This window comes from Corvus moneduloides, chromosome 9 (assembly GCF_009650955.1).
Source record: "Corvus moneduloides isolate bCorMon1 chromosome 9, bCorMon1.pri, whole genome shotgun sequence".
NCBI lineage: Eukaryota > Metazoa > Chordata > Aves > Passeriformes > Corvidae > Corvus > Corvus moneduloides.
In genome coordinates this window covers 1,093,964-1,114,783 of record NC_045484.1, presented here as the reverse complement: position 1 = coordinate 1,114,783, position 20,820 = coordinate 1,093,964, and the positions used below count along the sequence as shown (strand labels likewise).

At 44.9% G+C, this 20,820-nt stretch overlaps 1 protein-coding gene across 11 annotated transcripts in view; it reads left to right on the top strand.

Moving 5' to 3' along the window:
• The window catches only part of RASAL2 (RAS protein activator like 2), a 163,836-nt gene that overhangs the window by 53,896 nt on the left and 89,120 nt on the right, over positions 1-20,820 (top strand). For 3 of the 11 annotated variants that reach the window (XM_032117477.1, XM_032117480.1, XM_032117475.1), the window contains exon 1: positions 4,419-5,302. The exons of 4 other annotated variants lie outside the window; for them this stretch is intronic. In XM_032117477.1, the coding sequence (XP_031973368.1) occupies positions 4,708-5,302 (595 nt within the window). In that variant the 5' untranslated portion in view covers positions 4,419-4,707. Of the gene's footprint in view, positions 1-4,417; positions 5,303-20,820 lie in introns of those variants that run through there. 4 more of the 11 variants (XM_032117481.1, XM_032117478.1, XM_032117479.1 and 1 more) reach the window with 2 other exon arrangements.

Here is a 20,820-nt window from a genome sequence, read left to right as displayed (position 1 = left end):
CGAGGATCCCTGACCCTCCCTATTCCTTCTGGTTTCTCTGGGCAGGATACAGGGTGCAATTTGATTCACTTTTCTACAGGTTAAAGTTCATTTGATGGCTTGAACTGGGATCTTCTCAGAAGTGGTATTTGCTTTGCCTGCTGATTTTTTCAATTAAAAGAGAGGACTTGATTGAAAACCCAAGCGTGGTGAATAAACGTTCAGGGTTTATCACGAATGTTGGTGGTCATGTGGCATTTTGGTTTTGGTTTTTTTTTCTTTTTTAACTCTCTTCTTTCCCCTTTTTCCCTCTATTTCTTGGTAAAAAAATCTAAAAAATGAGAAGTTGGTAAGTTTGTTTGGTCCAAAACCCATTTAGAATGGAGCAGTTCAGTCATGGGAGAGTGCAGTTCATCCTTCTTTGCAATATAAGCTATGAACTCAAGTTTTACGTGTTATAGTGCCTTTACTCAAGCACTAGACAGCTCTCAGAGAGCAGGCAAGCATTAAACATGAATTTGTAACATCAGAGCCAGATTCTCCTCCTTCCAGCTGCTTGGCAATGGTGCATTTGGGGTTTTCTGTGGTATTGCTTTTTTACTTTTTTAATTGGCTGCTAGTATTTATTAAACAACATGCTCAGGGAAATTGCTGAAGCTCTGTGCAGCGGAGCTGGGTACTTTTTCCGGAGAGCTGAATGGTGGAGAGCGGACTTCCCACACAGGAGGCCCTTGCCAAAGATTTATCTTCATATGGTCGGTGCAAATGTAAGGCTGCTTGTGTATATTTTCTGTGAAATGTTATAAAGTTGGGGAAGATTGTTTTCCCAGGACAGTCTTAAAGCTGAGATACAGTTACATTCTGACATAGCAAATCTGCATTTTGTGCATAAATTCTGTCAATATCTAGGAGCAGTGAAATATATGCTGTTAAACATGTCAAATGTGATGATTAAGTGACTGGATTGTTAGGAAGAAAATAGTAATTTTCTGAAAAGCTAAATGAATGATTTGGCACAATGAAGTGCAAACACTACCAAAACAAAAAAAAAAAAACCCTGAGGAAGATGTGCTAGTGGAGAATCACGTTTGTAGGCAGTTGGTATTAAAAACAAGAGTGAAAATATTTCAGATTTTCTCAACTTAATTGACAAACTCCTTTCTTCCCCTGACATTATTTTACCTGCTGACAGCTGCGTGGGTGGCTTGGCACGGCTGGGGATCTCACATCACTAACACAGTGGCAGTCACTGCTGTAAGCTGATTTCTCTGTGATACTGAGACTCTGTAAATGCTTCCCAGGATAAACTGCTGCTCTGGAAGGACTGGACTGGAGCCTGAGTAACTGGACTGCGGATCAAGGAGAAAGTTCTGCCTTCTGAATCACTCGCCTGCATGTTCTATGGACACAAGAAATGCTGGAGCCACTTGAGACCAGTTTTAACTTGGTGGCACTGGATTAGTGTAGACAGAGGGGTTTTTTGGACATCATCGTTGCTACTGACGATGTGTATAAGGAAGAGAGAGATCAGTTTGACTCGAAGCCCAGGCCAAAATTTTTAAGTTAGCTGTTTAAAAGAATTGTCTTATTGATAGACTAAGCAAACTTGTGTATCAGTGTTTTTATGTTAATAAACATGTAAACCTTGTCTGCCTTTTTAGAAGCACTTTGAGAAAGACCCTTTTACCCTCTGTAGAGTACACTGTGGAACCTCAGCCAGGCCAAGGGTAACTTTTCTTTGATCATGAAATGTGGTCGTCTAAGCAGTGGTAACATGAAATAAAAAGTGAAATCAGAAGTAAAAAAAAAGTAAAAAGCCTTCTCAGTGTTACTCAAACTTAAACTAAACTGTGACTTTGATGTTCTTGGGCTTCACGTAGAGTGCTTATTGAAGCCTTTCTCTGTATTGTTAGGTCTGTACAGAGCTGTGGTCCAACCCCTGGCCACACCAATAAAAATAGTTTTGAGTAGCAGTTAACCCATAACTGGTTTTGCACGTTGCTTCGTGCTGTAACTTGAGACGTGGTTAATCTTTCTGTGTGTTCCCTGGCTGAAAGGGGTGGTCTGTGTGAGTCAGTGATCAGTGTAATGACAGCTGCGTTGGGAAGGGGATGGAGGGATCTCTCTGTACCGTCAGGTGATGAAAAAGGAGGGGAGAATCCCGGTGATCATCTCTGTCCTCATGCAGAGAGCAGTGTCTTGCCTAAAGTTCCGTCCTGTCCGAAGTGCTGTTGTGCTGAATCCCTGCCTTGGTGCAGCTGGGCTCACATTATCTGAGCTGAGTCACTCCTCAGTGGTACCAAGTGCTCTCCAAGGGCTGTTTCAAGAGCAGGGTCTGTGTGGGTGCCCAGCCTGGCAGAGATCGGCAGGAGTTACAAAGCACACTAGAAAGCCGCAGCAAGCAAACCCAGGAGGGCTTCAGCTCCTGCACCGTCTGCCTGCGTTTTCTGTCCTCCTGCCCTTCTGTGCTCCCAGCCCAGAACGAGATGGCAGTGTGTTAGCGGGAACTTGTGCAAGCACGGCTTGCAGAGCTGACCAGAAACCTACCTCACCTTCTCAGCTTTCCCTGCTCATTATGGCTTGTGCCACTGGCGCGAGCCACATCGTCATCCGTGGGATTTATTCATCTTTACTTCTGACGTTCCATAAAGCCTGCTTTACCAGACTGCCTAATTCAAGGCATTTGGCCAAAGCACTGCTGCCACATTAGCAGCAAAAGGCTCCACCAGGAGAAGGAGGACCATTGCTGGAAGGGGTGGGAGACCCAGTAACAGCAGACCCAGTTAAAACTGGGGTACTCAATACTGCTGGGCTTGCCTCAGTCTTGAAAACGTGGACTCCAGGGCCTCAGGGGATAACAGCTACCAGCAATAGATGAGGATCAAGTCAGGAGTTACTTTAAAGAACTCATCTGAGCCCGTGGGGCCAGATGGGCTGCAGCCAAAGGTGATCAGCAACCCCTGGGATCAAGAAGCAGAAGAAAAAAGCCAGCTCACTTTTTCCTGGTGGAGTCTGTGTCTCATTTTCACGGGAGTATCTCCGTGTTCATTGCTCCTTGTGCTTCCTTGAGTCTTCATTGCTCTGGATGGAAATTGTAGCAGAGTTGTGGTATAGGTACATGTTGTCATTCCAGACTTCTGTCCTGAGCAGCATGATGTTCACAAAGCACGAGAGGCAGCGTCAGTATTTGATGCAGAATTTGCGTTGCAGTATCTGAGCTGTTTCTGGGGTTATTTGTTGTGGCTTCTTGAACACGGTCATTTTTACATAGTTGCTTCTGTTGTTTTGGAAAAGTCTAACTCACTACTGAATAAAGAAGTTATTTTTTTATTTGATGGAGGTTTTAGGGTAACTCCCTCTCTGTTCCAGGGAGCAGTGATACCGTTTCCCATATATACACTTAAGTAAGGAAGTTTTTGCATCTGCAGCTGTCGGGAATGTACTTTGGCTGATGAATGCAGCCTAGCTTAAAGGCGAGATCCCATAGTGGGTCAGTTAAGCTTTATTGGTCTGCCAGAGCAGATTATCATTTTGTTTAACCAGAGAAGTAGTTTTCATTGTTACTTTATTGCCAAGGGTCTGTCAGCGTTTCCATTATAAACCCCCTATTTTCAGGGATTTGAGTAGACTTGAGATTTAAGTGTTCTGGTCTAAAACTTGGCAAGCCTGTTCGTAGTTCACCAGCGGATATTTTCTTTATGAGATTTTAAAACAGTCAGCTGTTTCTTAAATTGTAGTGAAGGCAAGAGGGCTTTTTCCTCTTGGTTGAACAGATAGGACTGTTTTTTTCCATCTCATTTATTGCAACTAGATTTATAAAAAATAATCCCCTATTCTGTTGTTTAAAAAGGGAAGAAAGGGGGAGGAGAAAAAGGAGTATCTTCCTGCTGCCCTGTTCTGTTTGCCGTGCCTCAAACCCTTCCCTTTGGCCTGTGTTTGGTGAAGTCCCACCCACCCTCTCGGTCCCTTCTCTCCTCCTCTTTGCTTATTTCCCTTCAGTGTATTTACACTCTCACTGCATTGAGTTGCAGGGTTTGCTCTCCTTGCTCCATTCCTCCTCTTCGCTTTCCTGTCTCGTGCTTCCAGCACTCGATTCTGATGAATCTGCCTGTATCATCTATCTCCAAAAGGCAGCTCTGAGGTACTCTTAAGTGATACAAAATACCTGTAGTAAATAGAGACTTTACCTGTATATAGTAATATACTTTGCTACTTAACTGAAGAGCACGTGCATGACTCTTAGTTGAGTACTGCAGATTTTCAGTGCTTTTCTGAGACGTTGCTGTGTCTCTAGAGCAAAGTACTTTTGCATTCCTTTTTTTTATTTTTTTTTTTAACCAAATCTTTAATGTAGACTGAAAAAAAGTGAAGTGTGATTGGCACAGAACGGCCCTGTGGGTTTTCATGGCTGGGCTCTTTTAGTCATTTCCTGAGAGCTTGGTGCAGAGATGTGACAGCCCAGGAAGCAACAGCAAGCTCAGCAGGGCTTCATGTGCTGTTAGAAGTCGGTGTGCTACAGGTGAGGGCACGTCCTTCTCGTGGAGATGTAGGAAATACCTGGTTCTGGGATTGGTGCTCAAGGTCTCTAGGAAGAACCTCTGCTGTTTTGCAACTCACAGCCATGAACAAAGTAAGTGGGGATGTAAAGTGGTGAGTGAGGAACTACAGCTACGTGACCACTAAGCAACAAGGAATGTAAGTGAAGCGCCGGAATCCAAAGGGTAGAAAATGAGTGCTTTCAAAAAGCATCACAGTCTCTCTCCCAGGACCTTCAGGAGGTCTTTGTCAGAGCAAGATGCTGGCACAGCTGCCCTGAAGGACTATCATTGGTACCACCGAATGAAAAGCAAGAAGCTGAATAAACAGATGAGCTTGGACTCAGAGAAACCTCTCGGAGCGTACAGGTGGCAGACACATCCTTGGCTTCCCTGGAGGGTAAGCAAAAGAGAGGGCTCCTCCAGTTTGGAAGGGGAATGCAGTGACCCAAATCTTTCCAAAAGTTCTGTGAGCGTGGATGCTACCAGTGGTGACGATCTCCAGGAAGAGCCACCCAGGACGCTCTTCCCGACAAGGAGCAGGCCGTTGCGGGTTCCCTTCAGCCGCTCTCTGTCCGAGCCGGTGCCGCAGCCCAGGAGCAGCAATGCCAGGCCCTTCCTGCAAGCCGGGCGCTCGCTGGACGCCGAGCAGCAGGGCTACTTCATCCGCGGCATCTTCTGCTCTCTCTCAAGTGGCTTTTCAAAGATACTGGGCCGAAAAGGGGACCCTGCCAGGGAGTCCATAACCGAAGGGACAACAGAGGACAATCGAATTGTTTGGAGCGCAGGTAATGAACTCACTTTTGTTTTGTTCCACTTCTGTTTGTGTAACAGGTGAGTGCAGTGAGACATACGATAGTTGTTTAAGCTGTTTTGTAACTTGGCTTTATTAACATGACGTTGGTGATGCTCTGATGTTCTGTCTTGATTTTTAAAAAGCAGCTGAATAAAAGGGTCTTTTCCTGATAAGGGAGTGGTATGAGATGTTTTGGTGTGTGCTTTAGAAGTTGGAGGTCCCTTTAAAACAAGCATCAGCCGGTGGTAGCAGTAGCATTTCCTTCCCAAGTGCACCCTGTGTGTGGTGTACGCAGTCCTGCAGGCACAGTACCCTCTGTGGTGTTGTGCTGCCTTGGTTGACTTATCAAGCCTGCTCCTGTCAATGAAGTACTTGGGAGAGAGAGAAATTTAGCTGTCTTTTAAACAGAGCTCCAGACAGTGGAATGGATCTAGTTCCTCATACCAGATTCTCCATTTCGTAATCAAGCAGCTGAATTGGTGTCTGCTCTCTGGTAGATGCCAAGGACAGCCGTGTTGCAAGGGATTGCAAGGGATTGAGGTCAGCAAGATGCCAGTCTGAGATTTCATTTAAATCTACCCTGCTGATAACAACACTCTTAAGGCAGGGTGGGAAGAAAGAGGGAGGGAAAGTGGATACACTTGCCTTTTTCCTGAGGCTTTTCTGAAACTTTCTAGTGGGCTACCCAGCTTGAACCCGGTAACTGATGATGCCTGGAAAAAAATCCACCAAGTTTAAATTTGTAATGAAACCAAAAATAAACCTTCCTTCTCCCCAAAACCTCAGCACTTTCCAGAGTCCTCCAGATTGTCATGTTAAAAATCTGATAACATCTGGATATGGTTGAGGCTGCTGGACAAGTCATCAGTATTCCAAAACATTCAGCAGTACCAATGAAAGAAGAATATACTATGTCTGCAGGGGTGTTCAGTCTTTCAGTCCTGGTGGAATGTCCCTGACAGGACTGTGTTTGCTATTGCAAGCTGTCACGTTGCTTGAAAACAAAAACAAATGACCAAAAAGAAGAAATAACTAAGAAGGACTATATCTGCTCAAGCCTATCTCTTTACAGTCACTGATTCATTTCTCCAAGACCTTTCTTAATAGGAATTTGGCTTGATCATGCTTAATAAATTGTGTGGAACACATGGGGGGAAAAAGAAAGTAACAGAACTCCTTTTTTTCCTTTTTCTTTTCTGTTGAGGTCTTCTCATTAAGCAGTTGGTTGGGGTTTTTTTCTCTCCTCTGTATTTATTCAGATTAGGAACAAAGGTTTCTACTACAGGCTCTCACTGTTGTTGAGACCTTCTGGGAAGGTATTCTGTGTGATATGAGCATATTGGATCAAAATCCCACAGTATATGAAGGGCAGAGCATCCTTCTTTCCTCTGTTCTGGTGCTCTTTGATACCAATGGTTCTCTCCTAAGTATTGCCAGTGGCTGCATTATTGGGATGCTTTGCTTTTAGTAGTGTGTAAAGTAAACAAAGGAAAAGTATTATTTGTGGGAAGGCATCACTTGGTAAATACTTTGTGTCAGCTATGGGACAGTGACGGGGCCTTTTGCCTCTTTGGGGTGGGCCAAACCTCTGTCTGAGCCTGCCAAAACTGGTTTTGCAAAGAGACTCACAATTCAGGAACTGAGAGAAAAACAATGGATCTCTAGATTAAAAGTCAAACTCTCTCGAGGGAGGAAATTGTAGCTGAGAAGGTGTTTGGGGAAATAAGATTGATGAAGTCACCCATAAAATCACTTGCAACAGCCAGGTCCTGCTTGGGCCACTTCACAGGAAAACGGAGCTTTTGGTGGGATGGACAAACGACTCCATGGGGTTTCTTTTCACCCCTTGCCATCACAGACGTTCAATGTCTGATCCCTCAAGTAGGTGACAGCTTGTGTTTAACAGAACCAGTTCGCCCTGTAAGAGGTGCAGCTGTGTGGGATACACAGTCAGAGGACAACTCATTGCTCTCCACTGGTTTTATTTTTCCTTAAAGAAGTGCTGCCTATGCCTTAATTAGCTGGAGCTGCTGGGCAGAGGCTCCTGCCCCGTGCAGGACTGTGGGCTGAGAGCTGCTAAAACAGTGGCAAAACTTGTGAGCTCCTGGGGTTTAGATCTGAGGTCTGAGGGAAGTGACTTGAAGAGAAAAGGGGTGACAGAAATACATATCTGTCGTGTTCTTCAACCACAGTCGAGATGCTCAGAAGGGATCAAATCTTGTGTTCTTCCAAAAACCACAGGAGTTTAATTCTGTGGGGGTCACTGAATTGTCCACTGACTGTTTTGGTGCTTGGGTGGGCAGAGAGTGTCTTGCCGTGCCTAAAGTCCTGTTTACTGTTCAAGGAAAAACCCAAGAAAATGAATGTATTCCTGTCCATGAGAAGCAGAACTTGTTAATCCTCGTGCAGCTGAAATCTGTGGTAAAAGTGCTCAGGCACTTAAACTAGGCACAGGATGGTGTGAGACATGGGGTTTCTCCAAAGTATGCAAGCAGCTTTACACAGAAAAGCTTCATCAAAAGTCCCCCAGGAAATTCTTGTCACAATGACTGAAACCCGAGAGACCTTTTCTGTGTTGTGAAATCCACAGTGGGAGAGGCATGCTTTGGACTTGAACCAGGAGAACCCAGGGGTGCACGTTCCGTCTCTCTTCTGTCCAAGGAGCCAAGTCCTCTACTTCCACAGCCTCACTCAATTAAAACTCTGAAATGCTTGGAGGTTATCAACTTTTTTTAAAAGTTTGTCTTTCCTTCTAATGCTTGCCTGGCCTCTTGTGTTTTGCTTCATCTCTGTGACGGAATTGCAGAGGGGTTGCCTTCTTCAGGAAATGCTTAACTCCCGAAAGAGAACCAGTTGTTTTCATGGCAGCTTGAAGAGGGAAGTGGGATTTAAAAAGAAAAGAATAAACAAGATCTGGATAAATATTTTCCAGTTGGTCTCACAGTCTAGGAAGCATGTTCAGACACTGTTTCATCGGTTCTTGGCTGGGGAAAACCCTCCTGGATGGACTCACTCATCCTCTCAGGCGATGAAAGGATGCTGAACCCCGGGAGAGCTGCGTCCTCCGGCTCTGCCCAGAGCCCTGGCGAGATGCAGAGGCTCCCCGGTGTGCATGGCAGGCTGTCTGCATCCTGCTGCAGCGTGGGTTTGGGGAGGAAGGGCACAGATGGAGTGGACAATTAGCAGGAATAGCAGAGCTCTCTCCTGGTGTGCTGTGTGGCTGTGCTCAGGAGCAGCCTGGGCCGGCTTTGGGTGTGAATGAAGTGCTTTTGGTGCGCATCTGCTGATTTCTAACCACTCCTAGAGCCAGATATTTGGAACCAGCATTCCCACTGGCATCTGTAAAGCCTGAAGGTAAAAGGTCTTTTACTCACTTTTATTATTATTTACTACTTAAGAAATCTAAGAACATATTAATTTCTAGTAAATTTGTCAGCTTGAGGAAGGAGAAGTGTCATTCTGATAAACTTGTTGATTGAGAACGTACTATGATATGGGTAGAAGGAAAATAAGGAAGGAGCTATGCAGGCAAAGCCTTGGATACCAGGGCTGTGGGTGAGCAGCTGCACCTGTTCTTATTATTTCTGAGTGTTACCAGTGACCCTTTCACACTCTTGGGAATGGGTTTGTGAGAGGGTTCTCAGATAACATTTATTTCACTGTTGCTTATCTGGATCTCAGGGTGCTGTGCGTTTAATTGTAGACTGATGACAAAATAATCCTTCAGCAGAATGCCTTACCTATATCTTCCCTGGATATCTCTGTTTTGGTTTGAGGGGGTGAGGGTAAACACTGATTTCTTTTATTTAGTGTGTGTTTAGTTTTCACAATTGGCCCCTTGTTAATATTTTTATAAAGACAATTCTTCAGAATTCCTTCCTCCTCTTTTGTCGCCTGGATAAAAATATGTTTCTCCAGTCTTTTAATTTTGATTTCAAGCTTTCATTCATTTTATAGAGGACTTTTTGTGCCTTGAGTGAGAGAGAATATTTTATATCCTTGCTTTTTCAGAATTGTTTGGGGGTTTTTATTATTCACTACAGGTATTTGAACTCTGTGCTCTTCTTAATATCTTTACACTTTAGGTTTATTAAATTTTATTTCTTATATATTTCCATATAAACTTATCTAGACATTTGTATTTTCCCATTTATAACTCAAAACCGAGACAGATCCCTGTTCAATTTCTTTCAGCAATTCCCAAAATACAAAGCTGTTTCTTCCTGAGTAGGAATTTAGTATTTATTACTCATTGGAGCAGCTTTTCTGTATTCATGTTTTTAAAACCACTTGCTTGTTTTAGAAGCCCTTCTACTGACTCATGTTCCTCCACTCCCAAATCTCTTCTCCTCTTAAGTAGTTTATTTTTGGTGAGGTTTTTATTAGGGAAGTTTTACACAATTGGGCTTATTCATGTGTTCCTTTTAAGTGCTGTACTAATGCCTTGTGCTGTGAAACCTGATGTTGTTGTTGAAAGGTGTAGCCTTAATGTTCAAACTCCTTCACCTTTAATTATCAGAGCAGATTCAAGATAGCTGCTTGTACAAAATCCCTTGTTGCATTGAACTGTAGGTTTGTGTAGTTATAAACCTGAAAATAACACATTGCTGTCCGGTTTCTCTCTCTTTTTTAAACTGTAGTGTGCTCTCGTGGTAGTAAATGTTGTGTTAACATGGTATATTTGTGATTACAGGGGTGTGGGGATGCACAGGGAGCATTGCTGGCATTTGGCAGCTTTAAGTATCTCTTAAACATCCCTCCCCACTGCTTCCTTTTGCCTGGTTCACCCCAGGCGTTGTAACGTTTAATGTGGGCACTAGGCTAGCGCTGTGCAGCTGAATATTTATGAGCCCAACACGAGATAATTAGCCATAATATCCGAAGCCAATAAAATTGTGCTTATCTGATTTTAATTCCACTTAACGGATGGTGTCTCTGTGCAAGTAGTTGCGGTCACTTCAGCATTGGCTGGTGATTTCCACGCATTTAGTCCCCAGACCACTTAGTCAGAACCAAAAATTCACACTCGGTGGGATGAATGAGGATGTTTCTATTTGTGAGAGCTATTTCCTGACTCATGAAATCATGGCAAGTGAGTGGCAGGGTGTCACGCTCCAGGTTGCTTTTTGTCGTTTCTGTGGTCGGTATCCGTGGGGCCGTCGGGATGATGTGCTTCATGCTGCTCGTGCGGAGGAGTCTGGCAGCTGGCACATGCAGGAATATTATCTGTGATTACCTTGATCATGAGAAATTACTGCGTGGGAATTATCTTAGGAGAGGGTAATCGTGTCCTGGAGACGTCTTGTCTCCTGTGTTTTCTTTGCAGGGAGAGAGGGGTTTGAAGAGATGCAGCTTTCTTAGAGGCAGCCAAAGAGTAGAAGTGTGGAGATTAGGAGAAAGGGCTCCCGGTGAAGTAAAGCTCTGGGGTTTTGGTGGGAGAAGCTTTTCCTTTGATAACAGGCCAGACAGGGTCAGAAAGAGGTGGCCGGAGGAGGAAAAACAGTCTTTGCTTTCCAAAGGAGAAGCTGTGTCTGCAGCGGGCGGATTTGGAGTCTTTGACAAAGCTCTGTGTTCCAACGGTGGAGCCTCCAGAAAGAGAAGCTTCAGCTGCGAGACCCAGCGGGGAAGGATGTCCCAGAGGGCAGCAGGAGATGCTCGTGGCCCAGGGCTGTCTGCGGGATGTCAGCACCTGCCCCACAGCCCAGGAGGGGCCCACACTGGTCCTTGCCAATCCCCTCGAGGGGTCAGCAAGCCCAGGCTTTGTCAGTATGAAAGAAACTGTGGTAGACTCTTCTCAAAATTCTGTGTTCTTCTTAAAGACAGGCCTAAATCGCAGCTGCCAGAGGGTACAGAAAGGGGAAGTGTACCCAGTGGTTCGGTTCCTGCTAAGCTTATTTGACACTGGAAATGGGAGCCTTAACTCTTCCTGACACACGTACATTTGGGCCTTGCAGGGAGAGGGTAAGTTCTGCCGTGGTAAAATTTTCTTCAGGCAAAGCTCCCTGGTTTGCATTTCCACAAGCGCTGCCCGTAATGGAACTTGGCGCGAGATGAGAATCGCCTGCGTGCTTACAAAATGAGCGCTTCCTAGGCACATTGACCCTTTTTTCCTTAAAATAACAAACCCGGAGGAAAGTATTTGGGTTTTAGGCCTTTGGTTTTTTTCCAAATAACGAATGGTGCAGATTTGCAGTGCTAACAGTATGTGATTTAGGACTCAAAGCAATGGCATTTTATAAGTAAACATGTGCAAGATTATCTCTGTGCACTAATTTATCCCATTACTTTGGTATAGAGTTACTTGATTGCTTGCTTTAACTAATTAACTTGTATTATCGTTCAGCCTTATGCTTTCTGTGGTGATACGTTCTCTGTGGTAGTTACCCAAGAGGCTCTTTAGACTCTTCTGAAATAAATACTTCAGAATCCTGTAAAACATCACTTGTTTAAAGGAAGCTGTTTATGTAAACAATAGGCTAATGCATGAAACTCTTGACATGTTAGCATCGAAACCAACTGTCCCCCAAGTGGTTTTGTTCTTACTCTGAGGAAAGCTGAAGCTCGACATCCGGTTTTCTGTGGGCGAGAGAGCTTTTTACAAGTTATGGGACCGCTTGTTCAAATGAAGTTAAAAAATATTTCCTACGAAGGTGACAAAAAAAAATTACTGAAATAGCTTCTTAAGGAAGCTCATGTTTTAGAGAGCAGGCATTCTCTCTCTTTGTCCCTTATGAGGAATGAGCTAGTCATTTAAATCTGCACTTGGTATAGAAGATCCTTCTCAAAACACGGGCATTTAGTAAGGACTAGGGGTTATGGTTTTAAACTGAAAGAGGGCAGGTGTAGTTTCCATATTCAGAAGAGATTCTTCCCTGTGAAGGTGGGGAGGGCCTGGCACAGGGTGCCCAGGGAAGCTGTGGCTGCCCCTCGATCCCTCGAAGCATCCAAGGCCAGATCGGCCGGGGCTTGGAGCAACCTGATCTAGTGGAAAGTGTCCCTGCCCATGGCAGGGGGTGGAACAAAATGATCTTTAAAGTCCCTTCCAACCCAAACCACTCTGGGATTCAATGGTTCTGTGAAAAACCGCTCGCCTGAAAATTGCTGCAGAGAGGAGCCAGATGAGTGACAGTGATGTGTGAGAACAGGAGTGAGCAAACGCACTTCTGCAGTCAAATGCGTTTATTTGTGTCAGCTGTCACCACACATCGCTACCGATGCTGTCTGTAGGTTTGAGACTTAGGGGATCAGAATTACGTGGGGTTTTGAGGTTTGAATTCTAGTTCTTGAGATTTGTTGATTGTGCAAAGACCTCTGATTCTTTTTGCCCTTCCTTGCCACAGACAAATCCCTCTTTCTAAGAAGTTAAGTGCAAGAGAGAGTACCCTGTCAAATGCAATGGCAAGTTGTAAACAGACCTGCGTATTCATTTTATGTCTGACTTCAGCTGCTTTTGCATGTTTTAGAGGTATTGAAGAGCTTTCCTGTATCCTGTACTCTGACTCTACTCCCAAGTAAAATCTTCTGAGATGATCAGATATTTCTGTGATGATGGTATGGTCAGAGTTTTAGCTGCATCTCACTCATCCTAAGATGAGTTGCTGTCTATTTTCTTCTACTTACGTCTATGAATTTACAACCCATTTTCATAGAAAAAAATAGTAGCCCTTTTGATGTAGATACTCTTAAAAGCAATTTTCCTCTAACAGTCATTTAGTAACACAGATGCTTTGGCAGGCAGGTTTGGCAGGTTTTGACAAAGCACTACAAAGAATCTGCCGAACTTTAAACTCATGCAGTGTGTCTCCATCTACCTTGTTTTTCCTGTTAGCTCTGGCTGCACTTGTACACAAGAAGAGGCTTTGTTGGCAGCACAGATCCAGGCAGTGCCACTGAGGGGGAGCTGCCTGTGAAGGGAAGAAGGTGAACACACAGACCCAAACAGCTCCCAGTTGCCTTCAGTTACCTCCGCTCACGCAACGCTTTTTTTAACATTACTGCTGGGGTATTTTGGCTGTGTCCTGTATAAATAGCCTCTCTCAGTAACCAGTTCCTCTGCCAGCTTTATGAAGCAGTGAATCCTTGCATGCCTGGTGTACCATGGTGCTGCTTTTGCAGGCTGGGCTGGCTGAGAGCATGGTGCTCAGCCAGGGGAGGATTTGGGCTGCACTGCGGTTCGTTGTAGGTTTCCTGTCAGCTCTCCTGTAGCTGATAAAAGGAGCATGGTTCAAGCCACTGATGTCCTCTATGGCGGCCTGTTCCTTTACTGAGGTAGTACTTAAACAATAATGAAACTTACTCTTACAGAAATTAGGACAAAGTTTTGAAAAGGAATGGGAAAGGAAGGGATAAGTGTTCAGGCTGTTGTGGCAGAGACAAATCATTGTCTCCATGTTGGTTTTCATTATTTCCAACTGTGACTTCTGCCCTCACTTGCATATGCAACAACATATGATAATTTGGCTCTTCTTTATGGCATCCCAGTGTTAGGCCTGACCTGTGTCAGTAAAAGCCTTTCGGTCCAGAAGATTTGGTTGGCAGCACCGGCATCTAGGAGAGTGTTGAGTACCCTGGCAGGGTGGCAGGTGAGGCCCCTGTGCCTTTGTGGGGTTAGGCATCAAGAGGTTTGTGCATCTTTTATATGTCTTTTTTATATCTTTTACTATTAATACATAATCTCAAGGAAATGTCCGAGGTGGTCACCCTGGTCCTTCAGCAAAGTCAGAGTATGTGATTAATGCTAAGGAAAGAGCAAACCTACATATGTCAGGAAAAGGTGGTGCAAAGTTCTCTGTCTTGGCCCTGCCCAGGCAAATCCTGTGCATGGCCAAAATCAGGCTGGTGCCCTCCCACACATTCGAGTGCTGGTGGGCACAGGCCAGGGCTGGGGAGCTGGGACTGCTGTGGGGTCTGCCCAGACCCAGCGCAGCACTGCTAATGAGGTGTTCCCCCTCCTCACACAGACGTGACTGCTGTGTTCCCTGCTTTAGCTGTGCTAACAAGGTGTTTTCAGCTGGTGTATGCACAGCAGCAGGGAGCCACAAAACCTGCCCGAGGAGCTTGTTATTATAATGACAGTTCCTTAGCTCCTGCTTGGATATACTCTAAAAGGGGAAGACTTCTTTCCAGGAAATACGTTTTCCCTTCTTCATCGGGGAGTTTCTTCTGAGCTTTCCGTGAATGCTTCATGCCTACAAGCAGAAGTGGAGGTCCTTAAATATAATTGTAAAATGCCATTGGTTTTTGTTTCTGGGGGGAATTGTCCATGTAGAGCAGGAGTTTTGAGTTAGTTTGACATAAGACATGAATGGCTCAAACATATCAATTGAAAAATTTGTGTTTGCACAGGAACTAAAACAATTTATTGGGTGGGTATGTGGCATCTTGTAGAGCCAGCAGCCACCAAGTGCAGGAGCCTGGCTGTGCTGTGCAGCATGTGTGCCCAGACTTCCGCCACCTTCCTACTGTTACTGTGGAAACTATAATTTCCACCCTGGCCCTGAAACAGGGGGTTTCTATCTGCAAAAGGGGACAAGGTCTGCAGATGAGAAAGAAATACTCCTGTGCAGTATGAAGCCAGCTGGGGCACTGGCTGTACTGGGTTTGCATGGTTGTGCTTGATGTGGAGTTCCATATTCAAATGGATGTTGATGTGTTTGTTGTCATTTTAATGGTAAAAATCCAGGTGGGTGTGTTGTATATGCACTTAGACATATGGACCTGAGGAGACCTGTCCTGAGAAATGGAAGCTAGGGAACGCAAGGGAAAGGAAAACATCCTTAGAGAGTCGGACATTTCTGAATTGTCAGGTACACAGATGGAAAAAAGTGACAGTGTAAAGGCTCATCAGACTCCCTCCCTGCCCCCGACTGGCCTGGCCTGAATTAAAAACACATACAGCAATCTCCACTCTGAATAACTTCTGCATGGCTATATAATTTCAAAGAGAAACGCTTTCAGGGTGATGATAGGTTTTGTCTACATCTGTAATGTCTCATTTGTCTTTGGATACCCAACAGCCTTCGCTTTGTTTATTCAGAGCTAAGCAAACATGAGGCTGAATGTACTTTTCAATGATCAATGTAAATCAACTTGAAAAATGGAAATCGTTACGAAACATACACACACGTATATATTTAGCGAGGTTTGCTAGATTGATTGCTCCTAAACCTAGAGCTTGGCTCCTCTTACGTGCAGGGAATTCACAAAGAGACAGCCATAGCCCAGGGACAGTGAAGTGTGGTCACTGATGGATAAAATAAAATTCAAGTCTGTTTGCATTTTAATGGATTTTAATCACATGAGAGTTTGGAGGGAAAAAAAATAGATTTTTTTTTTTCTTTTCATCATTTTGTCTGATTGCTTCAGGGCTAACAAAAGTGGTCCCAGGTACTGAGATACCATTTGCAGCCCTTGTGCTCCTGTTGAAAAAGGCTTTTGCAAAGACAAGGGATGTGCACAATCATCATTAGTCACTGAGAGCAGGACAAATAGTGCTGGTCTGTAGATGTGGCAAGGAAAGCAGAGCTTAAAGTTTTTGGCAGACTAAGTAGTGAGGAGGAAATGAACAAGATGCCATGGATGGTTTTTATCACCAGAGATTTACAAAAATAGGCTTGACATCCGTCAGGAGTTGGGGGGTAGGGTACCATCCAGCTCTAACCATGTGGAAGCAGCACCATCTGTCTCTGGCAAGCTAAAACTCTTGAAAAAAGGGAGTTGTTCCTTAGTCTTTCACTCTTTGGTGCTGCCTCTCATCTGTTTGTCATCCTGCTGTCTGTGGCACGATCTCCATGCGTATTTTAAACGTTCTTGCTTTGTGCTGCTGGCAGGGACCAGCTCTGCCCGGCTCACCACTCCTTCCTGCTGTCCCTGCTGCTGCTGCCTCATTCCTGCTTTGTCAGCCGCTTGTTTCCTCTGGAACCCCGTTCCTTGTGCCATAATATTGGGTGAGATTTAACCCGCAACCCTCAGAAATAATTTTTTGTTCAGGAACACCATTAGGACAGCTAAGCCAGGTATTTTGTGATAATACTATCACTAAAAAGGAAAGAAAAAAAGAGAAGGGGGAGCAGAGTGTGTGTAAAATGCCAAGGTATTTCATGAAGGGCAGAAAATAGAGAAGCTCAAGCTTTTTGCCCCGTATTTTCTTTTGTTATGTCACTAAGTGGGATGTTTGTGTCTGTTTATACTCCGATTTCTTGTGTGTTTTGAAATCTCATTGTACTCGGTGGAAAATTGGCTGCTTAAGTAAAGGCATGTTAAGGACAGCTCTCTACAGTAGCTGGAAGGAAATGCTTCTCGAATGTATTGTCCAAGTTGGTTCTAGTTAATAGTCTCTTGCGTATGTGAACTTTCCTTGGCTCCTCCACCCATCTTCTGGCAGCAAAAAGAATTCTTAGCATTTCAATTTAAAAATAAAATAATTAATAAAAACCTGGGCTGCCCTTCTAAGTTGTTTCCCAATAGGAGTGAAATGTACTTCAGTAATAACTCATAAACCCAGTGGTGTGGGTTGATTGTTCCTGCTGGGGAGGGGATCCCCACTAAACAGCAACATAAAGCAAATCTCTTCAAAATATTACAATTAAGTGCATTTCTATAAAAACCCTCCTCTCCCTTTTCCCCTGCTCTGGTTGGATTTACTGTTATGAGATGCAATTGCTCAGCAGGACTGCTAATTAGATGTTACCAGGCCTGTTTGTGCAAGGTTGTGACCTATAAATTTCTGTTTAGCATTGCTGGAGGACAGACATTTTCTCTCCACTGGTTATTATTTATCCTTGCTGAGTTCATGTGTTCTCCTTCTGGGATTTTGGAGAGGGCCACCTGTGGCTCTACCCTTCGGACAGAAGGGGGTTTGGATGTGCCGTGGGAGCTTTGTGATGTCAGTTTGCAAAGCATACAGCAGGGAAGACGTCTGGGAACAAGTGCATGTTTGTGCTTAGGCATGAGATGTAAATATGAACTCAAATATAATTTAAAATATAGATTTACAGTACAAAAATCTGGCTCGAAAATACAAATCAGCTAAAAAGCAGCGTAGTGAAGAACACGATGTTTGGTCTTCAGGAGCTTTGTATTTTACAACTCTTGGGGAACAGAGCAGGAGTCAGGAGGAAGAAAGTAAGTAGGTGAGGGCTCAAGGGGAGAGAGTGTTTGGGGTGAGGATGTGGCCTTTATTCGTCACAGCCTAAGCTACTGGAAAGAGGAGGAAGCATTAAGTAGAGGGAAAACCCAGCTGAAGAGTACCTGAAATGCTGCACCCTGCCTCCAGATCCTTTTAATTAGCCAGCCCATCCTCAAAGGATACATTAATCATGCTGCTTGGGGTTTGCCAAAAGCACAGGGAACCTGCTCCACCCGTTGAGGTGGTACCTCAGGAGCCTTGAGCACGGCATGGCAGAAATGTCCAAACCAAGAAACGTCCTTCCCCTGGCACAGGGTTAGCTCAGCACCTGCAGTTCTCTGCCTGGTGCTGTTACTTCTTCCTGTGTTGCCTCTTTCTTTCACGGCTGGTTTCCCACAACACGGAATCCTAAAGTGGCTGAGGTTGGGTGGGATCTTAAAGATCATCCAGTTCCAGCCCTCTGCCGTGGGCAAGGACATCTTCCTCTCGACTGGGTTGCTCCGAGCCCTGTCCAACCTGGTTTTTGAAACTTCCACACGGCTTCTCCGGGCAATATCACGTGGAGTAGGCAAGAAGAAAGAAATCACCCACTATATGCTGAAATTTTGGAACAAAATTAAGCTTGATTTGCCAATCCTGGCATTGTGTGGTAATGAGGAGAGCAAAGCACTCTGAGTCAGGAGGCTCCTGAGCCTTGATGCCAGCCTGCAGCTCAATGTCCTGCTTTGACCATGGTGGTGGTGACCTCCTTATGCTTAACCAAAGGGGATTTTTCTGCCCAAGCCGGCTTTCCCTCCCTAAACCAGGTGCAATAGCTGGGTTAAATTACACAGGGAAACCAACCTCACATAACCCTTAACTGAAGGTTAAAGGGTAGAGCTGATGAAAGAGGTACTACAGGTCGTTGCTGTACTGCATGAAGTGTGGGATTCAGGTTATTTGCCATAAGACATCTCTTTGCATAAATCTAAATATGGCTCGGGATCCCCATTGCACTTTTATAAGACCCAGTCTCCTTCCTCTAAAGTTTTGTGTCTGAACTATCATTAAATGATGAAAAAGGTCCAATCTTTTGTTTATTAGCATTGATTTACTGAGATGCATGGAGACTTTTCAGATGTTGGTGAGGAAAATGGAATGAGGAGCGTTCTGGTGCTTTTGCTTTTAAGTAGGCCAGATCAACTAATTGGTATGTAATAACCTGGTGGTTCCAGGTTCTTCTGAAGACATTTTGAAGGTGCCAGAAGGAAGCAGAATGGGTCTGTCTAAATAGCATGGGGAGTACTGCAGGGCTTCTTGTACATTATATTTGAATCCCTTGAGGAGGTGCCTTACTAAGTCATTTGTTTTAGGTGGTTAAAATATGAAAGCTAACTTTAGCCTATATGCCTGAATGACCTGGTTAATATGCAAAAAAATGCACATTATTGCAGCAGGTTTTAGTGTCCTGTGAACTCTCCCTTTGACAAGGGAAATAAGCTCCCCTCTATGTGACGTCAGCAGTGCTCACAACTCCTCTTTTCCCTTTTCCCCCAAGTCTGTCGAGGCAAGAAAGAACCCAAACCCAAAAGAAGCACCTGATTGCTTCTTGTGTCTACCCCAGCCATGAGGAAACATTCAGGCTGAAAATAGCTAGAATTGTACAGCAGCAGCCAGCTGTGCAGTGGTGGCAGGGTGAGCGAGCATTTAAAGCATCATGTGCGATCATTGTGGGGTTTTTTTTCATATTACTCTTCTTTTTTCCTTTATCCTTTCTTGTCATAAACACCACCACACACAGGAAGGGCTGGTTTGAGATCACCTAGGGTGTGTTTCTGTAGAGGTGGGTTTCAGAGAAGGGGAATTCAGCAACCCTGCCATTGCTCTGGCAAATGAAGTTTATAGGGTGGGATCAGTGACAATGAAAATATCTGCTTTCTGGAAAGGAAGCCAAAGATGAAAGCTTGTAAAAGAGACAAGCCTGCATGGTATAGTTTGGGCTGTGCTGGAAGACAGCGGGTTTGCTTGTCAGTCGTTCATCTGGAACTTGTTGTGGGCACTGTCCCATCCCCTGCTCTGTTCCCGGGGCTCCTCCTTGTCTCCGCAGAAACGCTTCCCTGCCTTTGCCATTCCCATTCCTCCCTCCTCGACAGGAGAGAGCAGAAGGGTCCTGCTCTCTTGAGAGAGGTCTGTGACAGATGAATGTCAGCTGGCTGATGCCTTCTTGGCAAGGGTAGGGGTAAAGGGGTCTGCGAGCTGTGGTGTTGGTGCTTTTGCCAAGCTCTGTGCACTGCTTGTGCCACACACTCTTAATTTTGACCTCAAGCACACTGGTACGTTTTTGTGTGTGTGCACCAAAAATATGTGCAGGAACTGAGGAGCTTTTGCCTTCAAATTGTTTTGTTGGGGTTTTTTCTGCACAGCTGCCTTGGGCCAAGGTCCTTTTTAAGTTCAGGACATTTTTTTCTTTTGTCCTCTTCCTGCACTGCTGCAAAAAATAAAGAATAAAGAAGGAACAGCCCACTCTGGATGCCTGCTGCTGAAGAGGCTGTGAGATGGAGATTAGGGGTTGGTGAGAGCAAGCACTGCAGAGGAGAGAACAAGGTGAAGGGCATAGAGCTGGGTAAAAAAAGGACCATGCATAAATTAAGAGGAAAAACTGCAGACTTTTTTTTCTCCCACGAATAATTAACTTTTCTGCTATTCTTCACTTTTCTGCTTTCTAAACCTCTCACGAAAGCCTCTCCTTGCTTTGGGGAGAAGTGTCACTTGAGAACCTTCTCAGAACTTGGCAGCTATGTAATAGGGGCATGTAATCTTTTATAATCCTCTCTACAGGTTTGTAATAACCGTTTCTGTTTTGAGATTCCAAAGTGTTTTGTAGGCCAAGTGGGAATTCAGCTGTGAGAGAAAAATGTACTTAATATTCAGGAGCAAAGATGAGTGGTCCTGGGCAGGGAGCGAGACCTGAATAAGAAGGAAGGGAAACCTGCTTAGCATTGAAGGAAGGGTCACAGCAATGGCTTCAAGCAACTGCGGCTTATTTGAAATCTTAGGTATCCTGGGAACCAAATTGGTTTTTCACACGGGCAGCAGCTTCTGTTGTGGTGATGTCATGAGATTTACAAGGCTGCACAATGAGGCGCTTGTTCGCAGGCAGGGGCGCAGGGAGCACGGGGCGCACCTGCAGGATTTGGGACATCCCCACCTTGATTGGGCTGTGATTTCTGGTTCCGCTTGTTGAGCCACCGAGCGCACGGTGATTGCCTGATTGGAGGCGGCTGGCACTGGTCCACGTGGGAAGGTGCTGATGTCTCCCAACAGGCACATCCTTCACGGTGTGTCCCCTGGACCAGGCTGGGTGCAGCCCACGAGGACGGGGACAGGGAGCGAGGCGCAGCGGG